Source organism: Alosa pseudoharengus, unplaced genomic scaffold, assembly GCF_046254945.1.
Source record: "Alosa pseudoharengus isolate Yale_2024_CS ecotype anadromous, Long Island Sound unplaced genomic scaffold, YU_APseudo_1.1 YU_APseudo_1.1_scf_15, whole genome shotgun sequence".
NCBI lineage: Eukaryota > Metazoa > Chordata > Actinopteri > Clupeiformes > Clupeidae > Alosa > Alosa pseudoharengus.
The window spans coordinates 1,529,177-1,546,357 of record NW_027468620.1 but is presented as its reverse complement, the minus strand read 5'-3'; the positions used below and the strand labels follow the sequence as shown (position 1 = coordinate 1,546,357).

The following is a 17,181-nucleotide window of genomic DNA, read 5'->3' as shown; positions in this document are numbered from 1 at the left end:
TAGTGCTTTCAACCAGGCTTGCATTAGGGCACATAGAACAGCACATATGGCATTTTCAGCCCAACCAATGTTACACACCCTATTCAGAGACCTTAAGGACCAGCACAAAATACCCTATATCATCATTCTATCACCCCTTTAAGTAGAGTTTGTAAACACTTTATCATCAACTTAATGCACGCACAACATTCGTTTGAGCAGGAGAGAGTAACAATGAATGGATGCAGCAACTACAGAAATTGTAGCCATACTTGCTGCTTTCTTGTACTATTTGCTGGTTAACAGCACATAAAAGCTGATTTAAGCTAATTCACTAACTCAAGACTTTAAGGCCATCATGGATATAAAACGTTTTTTGAAAATAACGAAAGGATGGAGGTAACATAACAAAGCTTGGAGTTATTTCAGATGGGCTACAACAAGGTAGACAAAATTGTGGTGCTTAAAACCTTAGCGCAGCTGGAATAATGCTTAGGCTGATGTTAAAGCGCACGTGATGTTTAAAACCATACACAACGGTAAATTGGAACAAAATTAAAGGTAACTTTAGCCTTTATAGGGCTGTATAAAGTTGTCCAAATTAATAGGTCATAATTAGGCGTTGTTGTTGTAAAGATATTGCATGTAGATGGTTGTACTATATAGGCTACTAAATTTTTAGGTCACCAATGCACGAACAAAACCGGGAAATGGACAAATATTATCAAGGCTTTGAATGTTTCCGTCTGTGCACGGGGGTGTCTGTAGATTGGTGTGCAACGCATTCATTCATGCAGGCCTGTGGTCATGCATGCGCCCTTAAAATAGCATCTGTATTTGCGCCACAGACTTTAGACCAGGGAGTTCCTGGTCTGTGGCGGAATTGTTTTCTGAAACTGCAAAATATCAACAGTGAACGTTTGCGCCGGAACACTTTTCGCTGAACCGCCCCGGTGGGCGCAATCGAATTCCCCAATTTACAGGCACGTACCTGTGGAGGGAAAATTCCAATATGCGCTGACTGCAAAATAGGAAAGACAAAAGCGCGAGTATACAAAGTCAATTGCGCTGGGACGCACGATAGAGCCCTGAGTGTCATGGTGATGGTGCAAATAAGAAAGTCCAACAGTGTAAGAATAAAGTCTAGAGACTAGCATAAAATAAATATGGACATATAAGAGAAACACAATGTTATTACGTTGAACTGACATATCTTGCCACAGCAATAGATTTATTCAACATAATCATGTCAGATCAATGTGAAGCACCTAAGTAGAGCTGGCAGTAAATGTCAATGCTAACCAGGCTAATAAACAAACCATGCTACCGTGAGTAACGTCGAAGGGTAAAGTCACGTGACTTCTTTTGTAATCCGTTTATTAAACAAAAGGAGCAATTTCGATTTTTTAAAATAAGGCAAAACAGGGCCTGACATTTTCACAGTTAGAAGATTATTACTGTATACACACTGAACAATATTTTTGGTGGATAACTTAGCTGATTTGGTTTCACAATATTCTTTTAAAAATAGGTCTATGGGACTTAACATTGGAGCTGCTCTTCGATAGGAACGCAACCACTTGGGGCGCTGGTTTTCACTTTCCCTCCCTATTTGCCTTGCTGGTTCAGTAGCCTACTTAGGTGCTTCACATTTATCTGACATGATTATGTTGAATAAATCTATTGCTGTGGCAAGATATGTCAGTTCAACGTAATATGATGATTCATTGTACTCTCACAATGAAAACAATGAGGAAAAATCCACTCTTGAAGGGAAGAACATTTATTCTGAGAAAAAGGAAAATCTCATAAAGAAATAAATATTTTTAATGAAAATATTTGAAAGAAAGATGAGTTTGTTTAATTTCATGTTTTGTGTTTAGTAAATGTGACAAACCCTCTATTCCCTTTTCCCCATACGGTTACCAACTTGATTCAATTAGAAAACATGGATTGCTCAATTGACATTACTATTTGAACACAATATGGTTGTGTTTCATTCAAAACTAGACTGCTGCATGTAATTGTAACATTATATGGTTTGATAAATTGGACAGCCCTGACTTTTCCTTTTTTAAAGTGTATGTAATTAATTAATTTTTATTTTTTAATCTCTTGACAGCCCTAAAAAAGTAATCAAATGTAGTTTTAGGTTATCAACTGCCTCCCTCACAAATGGCTCTCCAAATGATAAAGTGTCAAATAGTATCCTAAGTAACCATTAATACAAAGATACAAATGCCCTCCAGAATTATTGCCACCTTGGGTAAAGTTGACTAAAAACAGGTATAAAAAATAATCTTTTGATGATTCATTGTACTCTCACAATTCAAACTCTTGAAGGGAAGAACATTTATTCTGAGAAAAAGGAAAATCTCATAAAGAAATAAATATTTTTAATGAAAACACGTTGCTCACAATTATTGGCACCCCTAGAAAAATCTTATATACAAAAGTCTTTTCTTATCTAATTTCAACATATTTAAGTTAATCAGAGTGTCTGTGAACTTTCAGAAGTAGTTCATGACTTTCTTTTTCACTAAGGTATATGAAAATAAAGTGACACAGAGACTAAATCCTCTAGTCATTTGTCAACATCAGAAAGACAAGAGAATACACTAAATTTAAATAAAAAGAAAGTGTGTTGACATTTGTAAGTCAGGGAATGTCTATAAAAAACTAGGTACTTTGTTGAAAATGCCTATATTTACAGTTAAAACAATGATTAAATGGTTCTAATCAACTGGAAATGTGACAAACATGCTTGGACAAAGACCCAAGGTTATCTTGCCCCCACGTACAGTATGGAGGATGGTAAGATAGGCAAAACATTCCATAAGAACCTCTATTGGAGAGTTACACAGAAAGGTGTCATCTTGGGGTCACCAAGTCCCCCAAAAAATCTTCAAAGTGACCTCATTGCTAATAGCTTATTTAGAGGGCATGCTAGGTAACCTGTCCAGTCATTTAATTACCAATGTAAACGACAGGAGTTACTTAATGGTACAGTGACTTTGTCTGGAAGTGTGGTGTATTGTCATGGACAGATTATGAACTTTCGGGCCCCTGGGCCCAGATGTATTAAGGGCCCCCCACTTATTGTTGCATATGTGGGAGGGGGGGGTTGGGGGTCCTCCCCCAGAAATGTTTTAATTTGTTTAATGTGATTTCCTGTATTCTGGTGCATTTTGGAGATGGCCAATACTAAATTCAATCAGATTCATAGCCTAAATGCTGATGTGCTGATATTGAGGGAATGATTCCATGCAAAGGCTTGGGCTTCAGGGCCCCCTGACCCCTTAGGCCCCTGGGCCTGGGCCCGGTAGGCCTGTGCAGTAATCCATCCCTGTGTATTGTCAAATTAAATGAAAATTGCACTCTTTGGCTAGAAACACGTTAGGTGTGTTTGACATATATAGAAGAATTACTAGACTGAATCCCATACCTAATGAGAATTATGGTGGAGGCGCTGTGCTATTGTGGGGCTGTTTTTATTCCCAAAGGCCTTGGGGATCTAATTAAGGTGCATGGTATCCGGAACAACAAGAAAAACCTGAACATTTTCAAAGGACATCTGTCAATCTCTGACAAGACACTAAAAGTTGGTTATAATTGGATCATTCATCAGGTCAATGAACCAAAACAATCGTCCAGATCGAAACAAATATGGTTTACTGAACACAAAATCAAGCTTCGGCCATTGCCATCTCAGTCCCCTGATCTAAACTCCATAGAGAAATAGTGGGGTGAGTCAAAGAGGAGAATGCACAAGTGTGGACCTAGGAATCTGGACTATCTGGGGAGATTTTGTAAAGACAAACGGTCTTAAATCTCTTGCTTTGTATTCTCCAACTTTATGGGGTGTCATAGGTGAATATTACAAGCTGTTTTATTGGCAAAGGGAGGCTTAACAGTTTAACCCTCATGACCCGCCGGCGGGACGGTTACCCCCTTCCCCCACCTCCCCCCAACATTCTAAATCAATTGTATGCACCATATTGCTATAGTAATGTTATACACCATTTCAAAGCTTTGGCTCTTGGGAATCCAAAAATGACAACTTTTTTCATGTACAATCTGTATAGTGCTTTACATTTTCAGATTAATTTTATTATGTCTCAATTAAATTTGATCCAAAATGCCCCCCTCCCCCTCCTCCGCTTTTGGTGCTACCCTGACTTCTGGCTGCAGTGTAGCTGCAGCACCATAAGTAGATGCAACATATTGGGTACTGAAATATTCACAAGAATCCATAGAAATTGAATCTTCATGTTGTATTATCCAATATTAGTTGTACAGATGTATAGTTTATCTTATACACACTCATTGAACCAACAAACTAAATGCAATAATAGATACTTTTTTGTAATTATTCCATATTTTGTGTAGTCAGTCTAAATCAGAACACCTGACATACAATCTAAATAGTCCACAAGAAACCTCAAAGTGTTACCTTTCATTTGAGACCAGGATTATGCTTCTACACAAAGGGGTTCATGTGCAGTAAGCATTTGAGTGTCAGTATGCATTTTGGATAACAAAAAGTCCTATGGGGAGTTTCCATAGGCATTTTACAAAACGCATGAGCATACCTTGGCAAATAATGGTCTAAAGCACTCATATTTTCATTCTATATTGATCTACTTTTCCACACAGCCTCACAAGACCTGGTGCTAGGGCTCAGTTGTGTTTCTAAGGGATATCAAGTGACCCAGAGGGCTGAAATGTGGTCAGTTCAGAGATGCTTGTAATCCGGTAGAAAGAAAAAACTATATTCTAGCCTCTGTAACTCTGTGTGAGTACATCACACAGTTATGTTGACTGTTTCCTACGAAAACTAGAGGTTCTCAGCTTTCTATAGAGGTCCAACATTTGATGGTAGGCCCCAGAAGAGGTGGCCCTTGTAAATAGGCACAGTGCAATTTCAGGCAAAAACTTGAAATTTGTATTGAGAGCTATGTAAGAAGGTATTATAAGCAGGGGTGCCAATAATTGTGAGCAATGTGTTTTTGTTAAAAATATTTATTTATTTATTTATGAGATTTTCCTTTTTCTCAAAATAAATTTGCTTCCCTTCAAGGTTGGATTTTTCCTATTTTTTTTTTCATTGTGAGATTACAATAAATCACCAACAGATTATTTTTTATACCCGTTTTTTAATCAACTTTAGCAGGGGTGCCAATAATTCTGGAGGGTACTGTATATTATACCAGGCCTACCTCTGTTTTAGGCTATCAGGCCAGACAGGCACCACATGCGACAGAGGAGTAGACTATGTAAGTTGATGTGTAGTGCATTGGAATGGCCAGTAAAAAGAGTATGGCACTCGCCGATTCGGGGTAGGCGCCGTCTCGGTATGGGATATTTTGGTGTCAGATGGTGTGCGTGCTGAATGTCAGACATTTAACTTTGATAAGCTGAAACTGCACTGTCGGTAGGCCTAAACTTCAGTATCTGTCCAAACAACAACTAGGCTACAGCATCTTTTCGGCTTAGTATTCTTTCTTTAGCAAATTGAATACAACAAATTCAATAGTGTGTTTGGTGGAAGACTGGACAGAATCTTGCATGAATATAGCGACCCACGACCGAATGTGCTATATGTACTTTGACAATGTCTGGTGCGTATATTTAACTTTAATAATTTGAAACTGCACTGTAGGTGAACTTCAGTACTAAACAAAGTGTCAGCGCTTGCAACTCTTATTTTAACTTTTAGTTTTAATAAATGAAGAATTATTTTCCAAAATACTATCCACAATTTTAATGCATTTTCATAAATCACTTTTTAAATGTGGGTTTCCAAGTAATTTCAGTGGAACTGTAATTGGGTCATATATTGTCTTTTTAACTAATACAATGTTTTACACAGCAACCTTTTTGCATTTACATGCAATGGTAATTCCTTCCATGAAATTACATTTTCTAGTTTACCATTGTTCTTCCAAACACCAAGCTTTCTGTCTATTTTTGTGATTGATTATTAGAACTACCCTTTCTAGAAACACCACACCACACGACAGTTCCAACTACCAAGATTGTGGTGGAAGTAAGCCAGCAACCCTTTCTAGAAACAAAACCCAGAACAATTCTATACATTTTCAGTGAACAAATACAACCATGTGTTTTTTTTTCACCAAGTGCAGCCCATATGTGCTGTATGTCAAGAGGAAATGGCGTGGCCACAATGTCAAAATATGGATTCCATTGAATATTACATATGTAAAGCATTTACCAAAGGGTCAGTCATTTCAGCAAGTTGTTAAAATGTACTACTTTCACTGTTATTGTTGACACACAGCATCTTTCTATGTCCTTCCTATTTTAGCCTAAATATTTTTATTTATTATACGGCTCTTCGCAATGCTAGTAGAATGCTGCATTGTCTTGAATGGGATTTCCCAACGTTCTGTAAAATATGCACAATGTAAATACCGCTGAAACATACAGTATAATTACCGCTGTCAATGGCAACGAGTTTTGTGCTTGTCTTTCATAATACTCCACAAGTAGTCCCGTCACTTCTTGCAATGTAATTCTTATGTAAGTACACAAATGTAGAAGGACCAGTCTACTTACGCACAGTCTTCCATATAATTAACTTATTTTGCAGATCAATTCAGTTGGACAAAGGTATAGGTTATTTTCCTTGAATATATCAGCTTCACTTAACCAGTTTTCTCATGATCGGTTTACTCGTCTGAAAATGCGCATATTTGCAATAAGGATTGATATAGACTTACAAATATATCACAACATTTTCATGGTATTCTGGTGATAACAATATAAATGACAATATGAAAACAGTACTATTCACCTGTTTTGTCAGGCACAAGTGATGTCAGCTTGTTGTCTCCAGGGCTGTGCAAATGCAAAAAAACATACAACTTGATGCAGGCCATCATCAGCATTAAACTTTTCTTCCTTGTCAACAGTTTGAACTCCAAATTCAGTCATGCTTATTCTCATTGTTCATGTGAGCCGTCATATGTCCTTTTCCATCTGTAGAAAATGTTTACTTCATAGAGCGAGCATGCCCACTATTATTGTTGTTTAACTACAGAGCATAATTTCATTTTCACAGTGCCCATGGGCGTGTTTTGTAGGTTTTCTACAGGATCAGACAATATTTGTATGGACACTGAACTAGTATAATAGACAACCTCAGTACAATCATGTTACAAAATGCAAATGAATGTATGCAAAATTTGTATTATTTAAACACGCTGATATATAGCAGCCCGCATACAAACAAATGGCCTATTGGAAAGCCCTGTCATTAATAAACCTGCATCTGCTCTATTCCAATGAAAATGTGTAGGTGACTGCAATAGCAAAACTGCAGCATGATGAAGTAAAAAAAAGAGAAACAGAGAATAGGCATGTATCACGTTTAGGAAGTGAGTCTCCCATCCTTTATTCTTGTTTGTATGTGAAACAGAGGGAGGGGCAGAAAGGGGTTCCTTTATTGGAGGGACACTGAGGCAGACTGTGCTAGCCTATGAACTGTTGAAGACATCTAATGCATCATAACAAGAGTTTCTCGTTTGCTCATGTTGCCACCATGCAATACCTCGTGTTTTTTTCTGATTCTGTCTCTTTCAACCTCATTCAGTCTGAGCAAATTGTCTCCCATCTGTACATATCTCCTCTGTCTGCCTTGGTGCACTGACATTTTAACTGATCTATCCTTCTCTCATATCCTTTCCATTTTAACTGATCTATCCTTCTCTCACTTTATTATTCTGAGCACACATGTCTCTCACATATACACACTCACAGCCCCTCCCATGATGGAGGCGGAGAATATTTTCTGAGCTGGTGGAAGGAGCAGGTGCAGAGCCCCCAACCCCCATCCCCCTCACCCCACACACACACAGCCTGATCCATCCCTGCTTCGTGGCGCCCATTTTCTCTCCTTTTTCCACCCAGCATAAGCTGCAGAGGGAAGCAGCTGTCTCCTTCCGAGTATCATCATAGCTACAGGAAGGCTGGAACACTAGATAAACACTGCAAGGGATCGGGGAGTGCCATTGCTGCAAAATCCAGACATGGCTTAGTCATTGACCTGTCATTATTGTGAGTGAGGGGAGCCAAATGATACCCCAAATCATGAACTGGACTGCAGCTTTTTGTCCTAAAGAAAAGAACCATCAACCATCCCCCGCTCTCTCACTCTATTTTCCTCTCTCCCCCTCTATTTTCAATGGGCTGTTCCCTGTCCTACCCCTCCCTTTTTCCTCTCTCTCTTTTTCTCCCTCTGTGGCGGAATGTCGCAAGCGGATGCACACAAGCTACCCACCAAAGGCTGCATTAGCAGGCATTGGAAAAGCACTGCTTCACTGACCTAACTGCACCAGGGGACCATAGCTTTTAGTGGACAGATGTGACAGGATTACTCTGGAGATTGGTTTGGTTACACATTGTCTGTCCATTTCTCTGCTCCCTTTTGATTTTTTTTTTTCCGCTTGAATGTCAAACCGAAGACTGTTGTATATGTGTCTTTTCTGCGACGCTTGCATTTTATATTCATGAAAAGCGGATATTGGATATGAAGATATACCACAGCTAAGTGGTCTAGTCCAGAATGGTGATCAAATGAGGTGGTGTATTCTCCAGCCAAAAAGAAGAGGCTTTCCAGGACCTGGTGAGCTGACTCAGCGTTAGGAGCAGTAGCAACACCGAGAATGGGCTGCAAATCAATTTGATCCAAACAGGTTTTTAAACGGGCTACTGTATAGCCAAGAAATGGAAATAATGTCATGCTTTTGGGTCAAATTGTGGGGCTAATTCAATTCAGGAAAATATAGCACTCAGAAATACATGGGGATGTGTAATCTGCTTGGGTGTAGCAGGGTCAAGGAGCGACAACAGGATCCACAAAAGGATTATTTTTTTTAGATTATAATGAAAGGTTCTTTCATTTACTTTGTATCTGTCCTTTCTACTGAGATGTTACAATTTTAGGTTTGACACACCTTTGCAGCTGGATATTGGACAAAGGATTAATCCACCATTGCGACACTGCCAAATGTCTATGTCTGTGAGGGTGTGTATGGTGTGCGGTGCATATATATATATATATATATATATATATATATATATAAATTCTGTGAGTAAATGTCTGTTGCTGGTTTACGGATTGCAGCTGTTGGACAGCACTGCATCACCATAATTGTAGTATTTGATGTTAACATCCATAATTCCAACTAGCAAATGAGTTTAACCCATGCTGCACTGCTGGAAAGATGAGTGAGAGTTCTGGTGTGGGTGTTACCTCCGGGGCCATGATTCTGGAGGAACCAGAAGAAAACAGGAGACCTGGGAGCAACCAGCAAGCTCCTGCCAGGGGACAGAGACACCTGCGCTGTGGTCCCTGTGCCCTGTGGCCCCGGCAGCAGACATGGTTGTGTGTAGTACCACTCTTCATCGGATTCATTGGCCTTGGACTGAGCTTGATGCTTCTCAAGTGGATTGTGGTGGGCTCAGTGCGAGATTATGTGCCCACAGATCTGGTTAATGCCAAGGGCATCGGGCAGGATCCTATTTTCCTGTCAAAGCCCAGTACCTTCCCAAAGAGCTTCGATACTACTACCACCACTGCTGTCACACATTTAGTCAGCTCGACAATGTCGTATACCACTACAGCTACTGTGGTGCGAAGCAGAACAAGGCCTGGTGTTCACCCAGTAAGCTCCACCACGAGCAAGGGTACTATGCCAGGCAAACAAGCTACACAAGGGAGCACTACCATGCGTCATGGACCTCACACCCCCATGTTCACCACCACCAGTGCAGTTAGCACCAACTCCAATGAGGGCATCTCAACTTCCAGTACGAAGACCTCCAACCCAACAGTGCTACATGACTCCACACAACTATGGACACATAATCAAAACACCAAGTTGTTGGCCATCACGTCCACACCAACACACAACAGAGGAACAACACGTGAGTTTGCATTCTAAATGGGATTTGAAATAAATATAGGATGGATGATCATATATGTGTCACACATGTTTGCACCTACAAATATTTCAGTCCATTCTTTAGCTTTGTTAAGGCATATGACGAATTCTGTTATTGGCATTTATTTTTAGATAGATAGATAGATAGATAGATAGATAGATAGATAGATAGATAGCTTTTTGTATTATATATAAGCATACTTGCAAATTCTTTCACATATTTCAGCAATACTTACTTATTCCCTCACTTATTTAGAGGGAAAATGGCAACAATAATCATTTGAAGCCTCCCCTTAATTGTACTTTTCTCAGATTGATGAGCAAGTCTGAGTTCATGATTATTCCAGTTAGATGAATATCTGATTCTAGCCTTCAAATTGACTGTACAGTGGGGCATGTCTTGATCACTATGGATGGCTGAATCCAAATTATGAAGTAGGCTATTGTGACTAGAATATGGACACTGTGGCATTAACTCTTGTTTGAGCTTGAACTACCAACACAACTTCAGAATGCCAGTATGATTTTAATACCTCATTAAAGGTCAATTCACTTGCTCTGGCCTAAAGTAAAAGCCATACCTTCATCAATATGAAATTAATTTAACATGTTACCTATTTATTCTGTAGTTCTGATTATAATGCAACAAGATCACTCTGATTTCTGATATCAAAACTATTACTTATGATATACCTTGGACCAACGTTCATTGTTCAGCAATGATTTAGAGGTTTTGTTATAGGGTCTCCTCCTATCAAAATTCATTCATATGAAATTAAATACCAGGGAATGCAGGAAGGAAGGGTCGAAAGAGCATGGGAAAAGACACCCCCCCCCCCAAAAAAAAAAGAAAGAAATCAAGATTAAGGCAGTATACCAATGTATCTAAAAATCAGATGTACTTGCTGGCATATATCTAAAATATAACTGCTATGTTAAAGACAATGGTTAAAATAATGAACTACTAGGATACTTGGTGCAAGTCCAATGGGTGCCCAAATAGGAACCAATGTTGAGCTCATACTGACCTTTCGCATAGGGCACCAAGTGTCAGAGAGGGCACCAACATTTCCCCAATGAATAGGAGTAGCTTTAGGCTTCTGCAAACTGCTTCTCACTCTTACTCAAGAGCATCTACAATTTTCAAAATGCACCAACACCATGTTACATTAGGATGCTCAATTATTTTTATTCACATGCGCACCGTACCAAGCCTAAAATTTAGTCTACTTTTTACTACATAAACATAGGCCTGGCCTCTGATTAATATATCAACAGCGCTGCTAGGGCACTGGACAGGGGAACTAACTTACTAGTTTAACTAGCTCTAATGCTAAAAAAGCTAATGATTGTGGGCACCATTTGGAATGTTGTCAGCCCAGTCACTACTCACATGTGTGTTTGGGGGCTCTGTCTGCACATGTTAACATGAGGTTTAAAAATGACATGACATACTAGTATCATGGGATAACAATGTCCTTGAAAAAGCTTGACATAGTAAAATGCACTTTTAAATTAGTACAGTACAGTACAGTACCTTTTAAAATTGAGTTGGATGTATGTATTTTTATAGAACATAGATTTTGTAGATTTTATTATTGAGGTAATATAAGAATTTCAAAGAAGAGGTCCTGGTCACTGTTTGGCTTAGTCAAATTTGTATATTTATGTTGTCGGAATTAGTAACAGCGACTTTATGATGTTTATTTTCATGTCATGTACTCACTTCCCTGATTTCTGCTATCAAATATTTACCCATGGCATGATCTGTCATTTGTTGGTTATAAATACAGAAACACATTGATAGATACTTTATTGATCCCAGGGATATAGGCATTCAGTGGTTTAAATACGACACATACAAAATCAAGAAAAAACATCCAAGAAAATAAATCAATGGTAAAGTGATATTATATCCTCCAGAGTAAATATAGAATGCTGTCACTATGATAGTGTATATCAGTGAAAGCAATGCATTATACACCTTGATAGAGCATATGTTAATGAAGGTAGTACAAATGATGATTACAGTAAGTCAGTAGGGCAAGTTAGTCAGTAGGGCAAAAATAATAATTTTGACTTGAATTATTATTAAATATGAATCATTTTTCACATTTCATTTGGTAAACAATACCTGGACAATGGTATTGACACATGAAACAGTGCACCTGTACAAATTAAGAATTTCGGCCCCAAGCGCAAACCCCCCCTTTACTGCTCTGGGTCTCCTCTGTTTTGCAAGTTAATTTATTGGGGAAGACTGAGGACAGTTGTAATTCGCATAATTTCTCAGGTACTGTCTAAAATGCTGTGATGAAACTCACAGACAATAGGCCCTATCTTGACGGTCTGAAACACATGGTCTGAGATGTATGGTTTAAGCATAGGTTGTGTCCAGTCCGAAATTGCTATCTTGATGGTGTAATTTGATCGGCAGGCGCATTGTTTAAAAAGGGTTGTACGTATGTTTCTTAATTAGTCACAAGTGTGTTTTGGCCATAACATCCATTAAACCAATGAGAGAGGCATCTGTCCTTTCCTTTAAGAGCAAGGAACGCAACATCAAACGGTGTGTTGGAATTTTGACAATGAGTGAGCACACCTCTGCAGAAGAAATCTGCTTACATGCAAGACCATGTATGCAACACCAGGATTCCACTAATCGTTGCTTTCCTAAAATGTGTGTGTGACTAGCAGTCACAGAGTATAGCCAAAGTCCTTTTAGGCAAGCCCCCCCACTCGGCGGCATCTTGCAACGCACTTTGGGCAGTTATCGGGCAGCCTATTTCCTATTCAAGGGAAAGGGGTAGCATACATGAAGGGGCAGATATGTGTAGAGACTATTGCCATATTGGCGTTATGAACCCATGCATTTCTATGGAGGATTCTTTGACTAATGTGTCTCCTCATTAGAAAGTCTGGTAAAAAACTACATCAGGGCTATTCAACTAGCAGGTCGCGGGCCAGATGCGGCCCGTTGGATTTTACTTGCAGTCCGCCCGCAAGCCTTCAAATCTGGCTTTCAACGTAAAATTGAAGATGAAAATCGGCAATTCCAGTCGGAATGGACTGACAAGTATATGTTTACATAGCCATCAACATCACATAATAAACCAAAGTGTTTACTCTGCAATTAATGTATTTTGTTATTGAAGGAATATAATGCTAACGGCTCCCACACACAGCTGCGTGCTTCGCGTTGCTGGAGACGCATCCCATTCACTTTACATGGGCTCACGTGATCCGTTGCCGAACTGAATTGTGGGTCCGTCGCGTCGCGTTTCTCCCGCCGCTCGCGTTGAGGAGTTCAGCTGTTGCTGCACCGACAGACGGCACCGGCCAATCAAGCCAATCTACGGACGGCACCAACCAATCACATTACGGTTTTACTTCAAGTCATTTGCATAGCTACCGTCGGGAACACCCACTGGCATGCATTGACGGAACGCTGCTGTGTGTGGGAGCCGTAAGTGGGTAAGGAAAGGAGTAAAATGTTGCTTATTGTTTGTAAGGATACTGTTTCACTGATTTCTTTTTAAAAAATATGAGCTTTGACAGAAGTTGGGTTCCATCCCATGATACTGTCTATTTGACAAATAATCTATATGGATCTGCTCTATATGCACCTTATGTCTCTTTAGAGCCTATTGATACATCTCAGAATAAAGGAATGTCCACCACTTCCAGTGTTTGTGAATATAATTAACATACTCATGAACGCATGTCTTTTATAGCCACAATAGTCATTTTAGAAACACCATATTTTGGGTGGCCCGCAAAAACCTGCAGTGAAGTTAGTTTCAGGTTGGATAATTCGACAGGTATTCGACAGATATTCAATATATTCATTGTGGCCGGTTTCAACAGTTGAAAGTCCAACTTAAACTTCACCTCAGTCTCACAGCCAACGACAAAACTAAGTCAAAAAAATCAAGTCAAAGACAAAACACTTAGTTTACACTTAGTTTACATTTACTTTCACTATTGACTGACAAGGGTTTACAATCGAAAACATAGCCTAAAAAAATAACACCCCAATAATATTCAAATAACAAATGATAAAAATCCTAAGGATATTCATCCAAGCAGATGAGTTGTTGCCTGGGACTCGTTGCTAAGGACTGCTTACATTTTGAGTGCTTAACATCAGGGTTGGGTCAGATTACTTTGAAATGTAATCCATTACTGACTACAAATTACATGGCAATTTTTGTAATCAGTAACGTAATCAGGATTACCAAAAACATGTAACGTAATCTGATTACTTTAGGATTACTTTTAGATTACTACTGGTATTTTGGTGGTAGAAATTTTCCCCAAAATTGATCACTTAATCATCATGGATGTGATCATGGATCACTATTCTCCAAACATGCACAACTCAGCTTAACCTTTATAAAGGCACACCTGGACAATGAATTTAGCTTTCGCTGGATTTTTTTGACCCAGGGACATGGCCTGAGATTGAATGACACCATGTCCATTTCAATTGTGGGGGTGAGAAAATTATTCCTTTGGGATGTTTTTCAACCAGGGGGACCTGGTGACTTTCTCAAAGTAAATGGTAACACTAAAACAAGAGGCTACATTAAGATTAGGAGGAAAAGATCAGGCAGTGTGCCGAGAGACCTGCCCCAATAGTAAATAAGTTAGTAAGTATAGATACTCTTTTGATCCCGTGAGGGAAATTTGGTCTCCCAATCTGCGAATTAGTGAAGCACAGTGAACACACAGTGAGGTGAAGCACACAATGAGCACACAGTGAGGTGAAGCACACACCAACCCGGAGCAGTGAGCTGTCTGCTACAATGGCGCTCGGGGATCAATGAGGGTTTAGGTGCCTTACTCAAGAGCACCTCAGTCATGGGATGTGGGCATGGGAGAGCAGTGCTCAACCACTTCCCCCGCCCACATTTTTTCTACTGGTCGGGGATCGAACCGGCAAGCCCGAAGCTTGTCGAATTAAAAGATAACTAGGCTATCATTAAACAGTTGCATTGCTTGCATGATAAAATGTAATCAGGTAATCCCCAACAATGTAACTGTAATCTGATTACACAATTTTTTTTATTGTAATCTGGGCTGATTATAGTTACTTGATTTTTGTAATCTGATTACGTAATCCAGATTACATGTAATCCGTTACTACCCAACCCTGCTTAACATGCACCTTTCACTTTAGACCAGGTTTTTCTTGGTCAGTGGCGTTATCATTTTTAGTGGCATTAATATAGCAATTGTGCCGGGTGTAAGATAGGATTTGTATTAAGAAATACTTAAATTTAAAATGTCCTGATATGTTTACTCCGAAAGTGCAAATATGTTAAAAACTATGTAACAGTTACAGTTGAATATTGTTAAATTGACAAAATGTTAATGAGCTGTAGTTTCCACAGTAGTAGTTTCTCTGTATTTGTATTGTATTTGAGCTGTAGTTTTCCTGTATTTGCCTACCTATAAGTACCACATACATATATAATATGTTATAATTCATTGGTAATAGTGGAGTTTTTTTATATCAGGTGTGTTCCTCTGTATTGAGTTTAATTGTGTTTGTCATAATAAATACATGTTGGGTAAAAGGAAGAGTTACTACTGTATGCAGAACAGTAGCTGACCACAACCTAATGTTAAGCTTCTAAGCTTCTTTTTTTCCAATGTGTACTATTTATGTGGGTTCATTTAAGAGATTGTGCAATCTTAAATGAATTAACATAAAGGGATATCTTTTCAACATGGGGCCTATTTTTAGATGTTTTATTCACAAACTGTCATTAGGTACAAAAAATATGGTAATTTGTGCAATTTCAATTTAAAATGCTATTACTAACAGCAATGCAATCCTGTAGGGCATGTCTTCAAACATCAAAGTAGACTACTTTTTTGACCACCAACTTGGCTTTACGTCATTGTGATGGCCAACATTTGTAGGATCCATACAGAGCAGGGCTTTGAACCGATTTTTTGTCCCAATCAGTTCGTTCCGAATAGAAACGGAATTATAACGTTTCCGGTTATGAGTTCCACCAATAAATTGACGTTCCCGAACAGGTTAGAACAAAAAATACTGTTCCCGGAACGGTTAATTTAGTTTCTGTCAGCTGTTTAATGCTATAGAATTATGTCACATCTTTCTCATCCAGCTTAAACCAAATGTAATAATATTACAACCATTATTACATAATAATAATAATTATATGATTAATAATAATAATAATAATTAAATAGGCCTACAATTATTTCAAATGTGTAGTTTATTGTTAAAAGAGAACATTTCCACACAAACGTAACAACATTATTAAGACATGTGGTTATGCCACTCGGGCAACAACAAATTGCAACTGTCGGGGGAAAGGCCATCCAGTAGGCCTAATGTTCGCTAGTCCATCATTAACGTGGAGTCGACAAATATAGCTATTGATATTGTGTTTGGAATGAGCGTTTTAATTAACGATGGATCGTAATTTACCTTTTATTTAAGATGTGGAGTGGAGACTTTGTAATCCACACCTCTCTCTCCATTCAGTCAGCGAATGTCTGATGTGATGTCACACAGGAAGTGAACCTCAGCCGTCATGGTAACGTGCGCAGGAACGTTTCCGGTTTCGTTTCTGTTCCCTGTAAAATACAAAAAGTTCCCGGTTTTCGTTTTCGTTCCTTGAACCGGTTCAAAGCCCTGATACAGAGATACCATTGTGTTTGTTTACCTAAGCAAAAGTAATGATTGTGTTTGTGATCAGTAATTATGTACAGGATAGCCACTAAGCCAACATCATTGTTGATGTGCTGGCCTTGTTAGTGTGAAACAACAGTATTGTTAGCATTTCAATGCTAGGATATAACATAGTTTATGTTTTTAGATTCTGAATAAAGCTCAATAGTGACCGCCCACTCCAGGGCTGGAAGTAGAAAATCCCATTCATTTTCTCCATTGAGAATTTGATTTTAAGCCATAATATCATAACCATCCAAGGTAGACAGACTTTAAACCAGCTATGTGATGATGAAGAGCTTGTATATGATAATTTTTTACACGGCTCTTCACAAGGCAAGTAGAACGCTCCATTGACTTGAATGGGATTTCCCAAAGTTCTAGCGGTCATTATGTAAGGGATAATGTATAGAACGCCGATCATTATTGGGAAAATAAGTCCCGACAGGGCGAACCGGTCTTGCTTCGCCCTGAAGGGACTTATTTTCCCAATAATGACCGGCGTTCTATACATTATCCCGC

General features: G+C 38.9%; 1 protein-coding gene across 1 annotated transcript in view; it reads left to right on the top strand.

Annotated features, from left to right (window-relative positions):
* Positions 1-9,117: 9,117 nt before the first annotated feature.
* nrg3a (neuregulin 3a) overlaps positions 9,118-17,181 on the top strand; it is a 134,447-nt gene continuing 126,383 nt past the window's right edge. Inside the window, exon 1 of the mRNA XM_076285265.1 lies at positions 9,118-9,930. Coding sequence (XP_076141380.1) covers positions 9,228-9,930 — 703 coding nt within the window. The 5' untranslated portion in view covers positions 9,118-9,227. The remainder of the gene's footprint in view (positions 9,931-17,181) is intronic.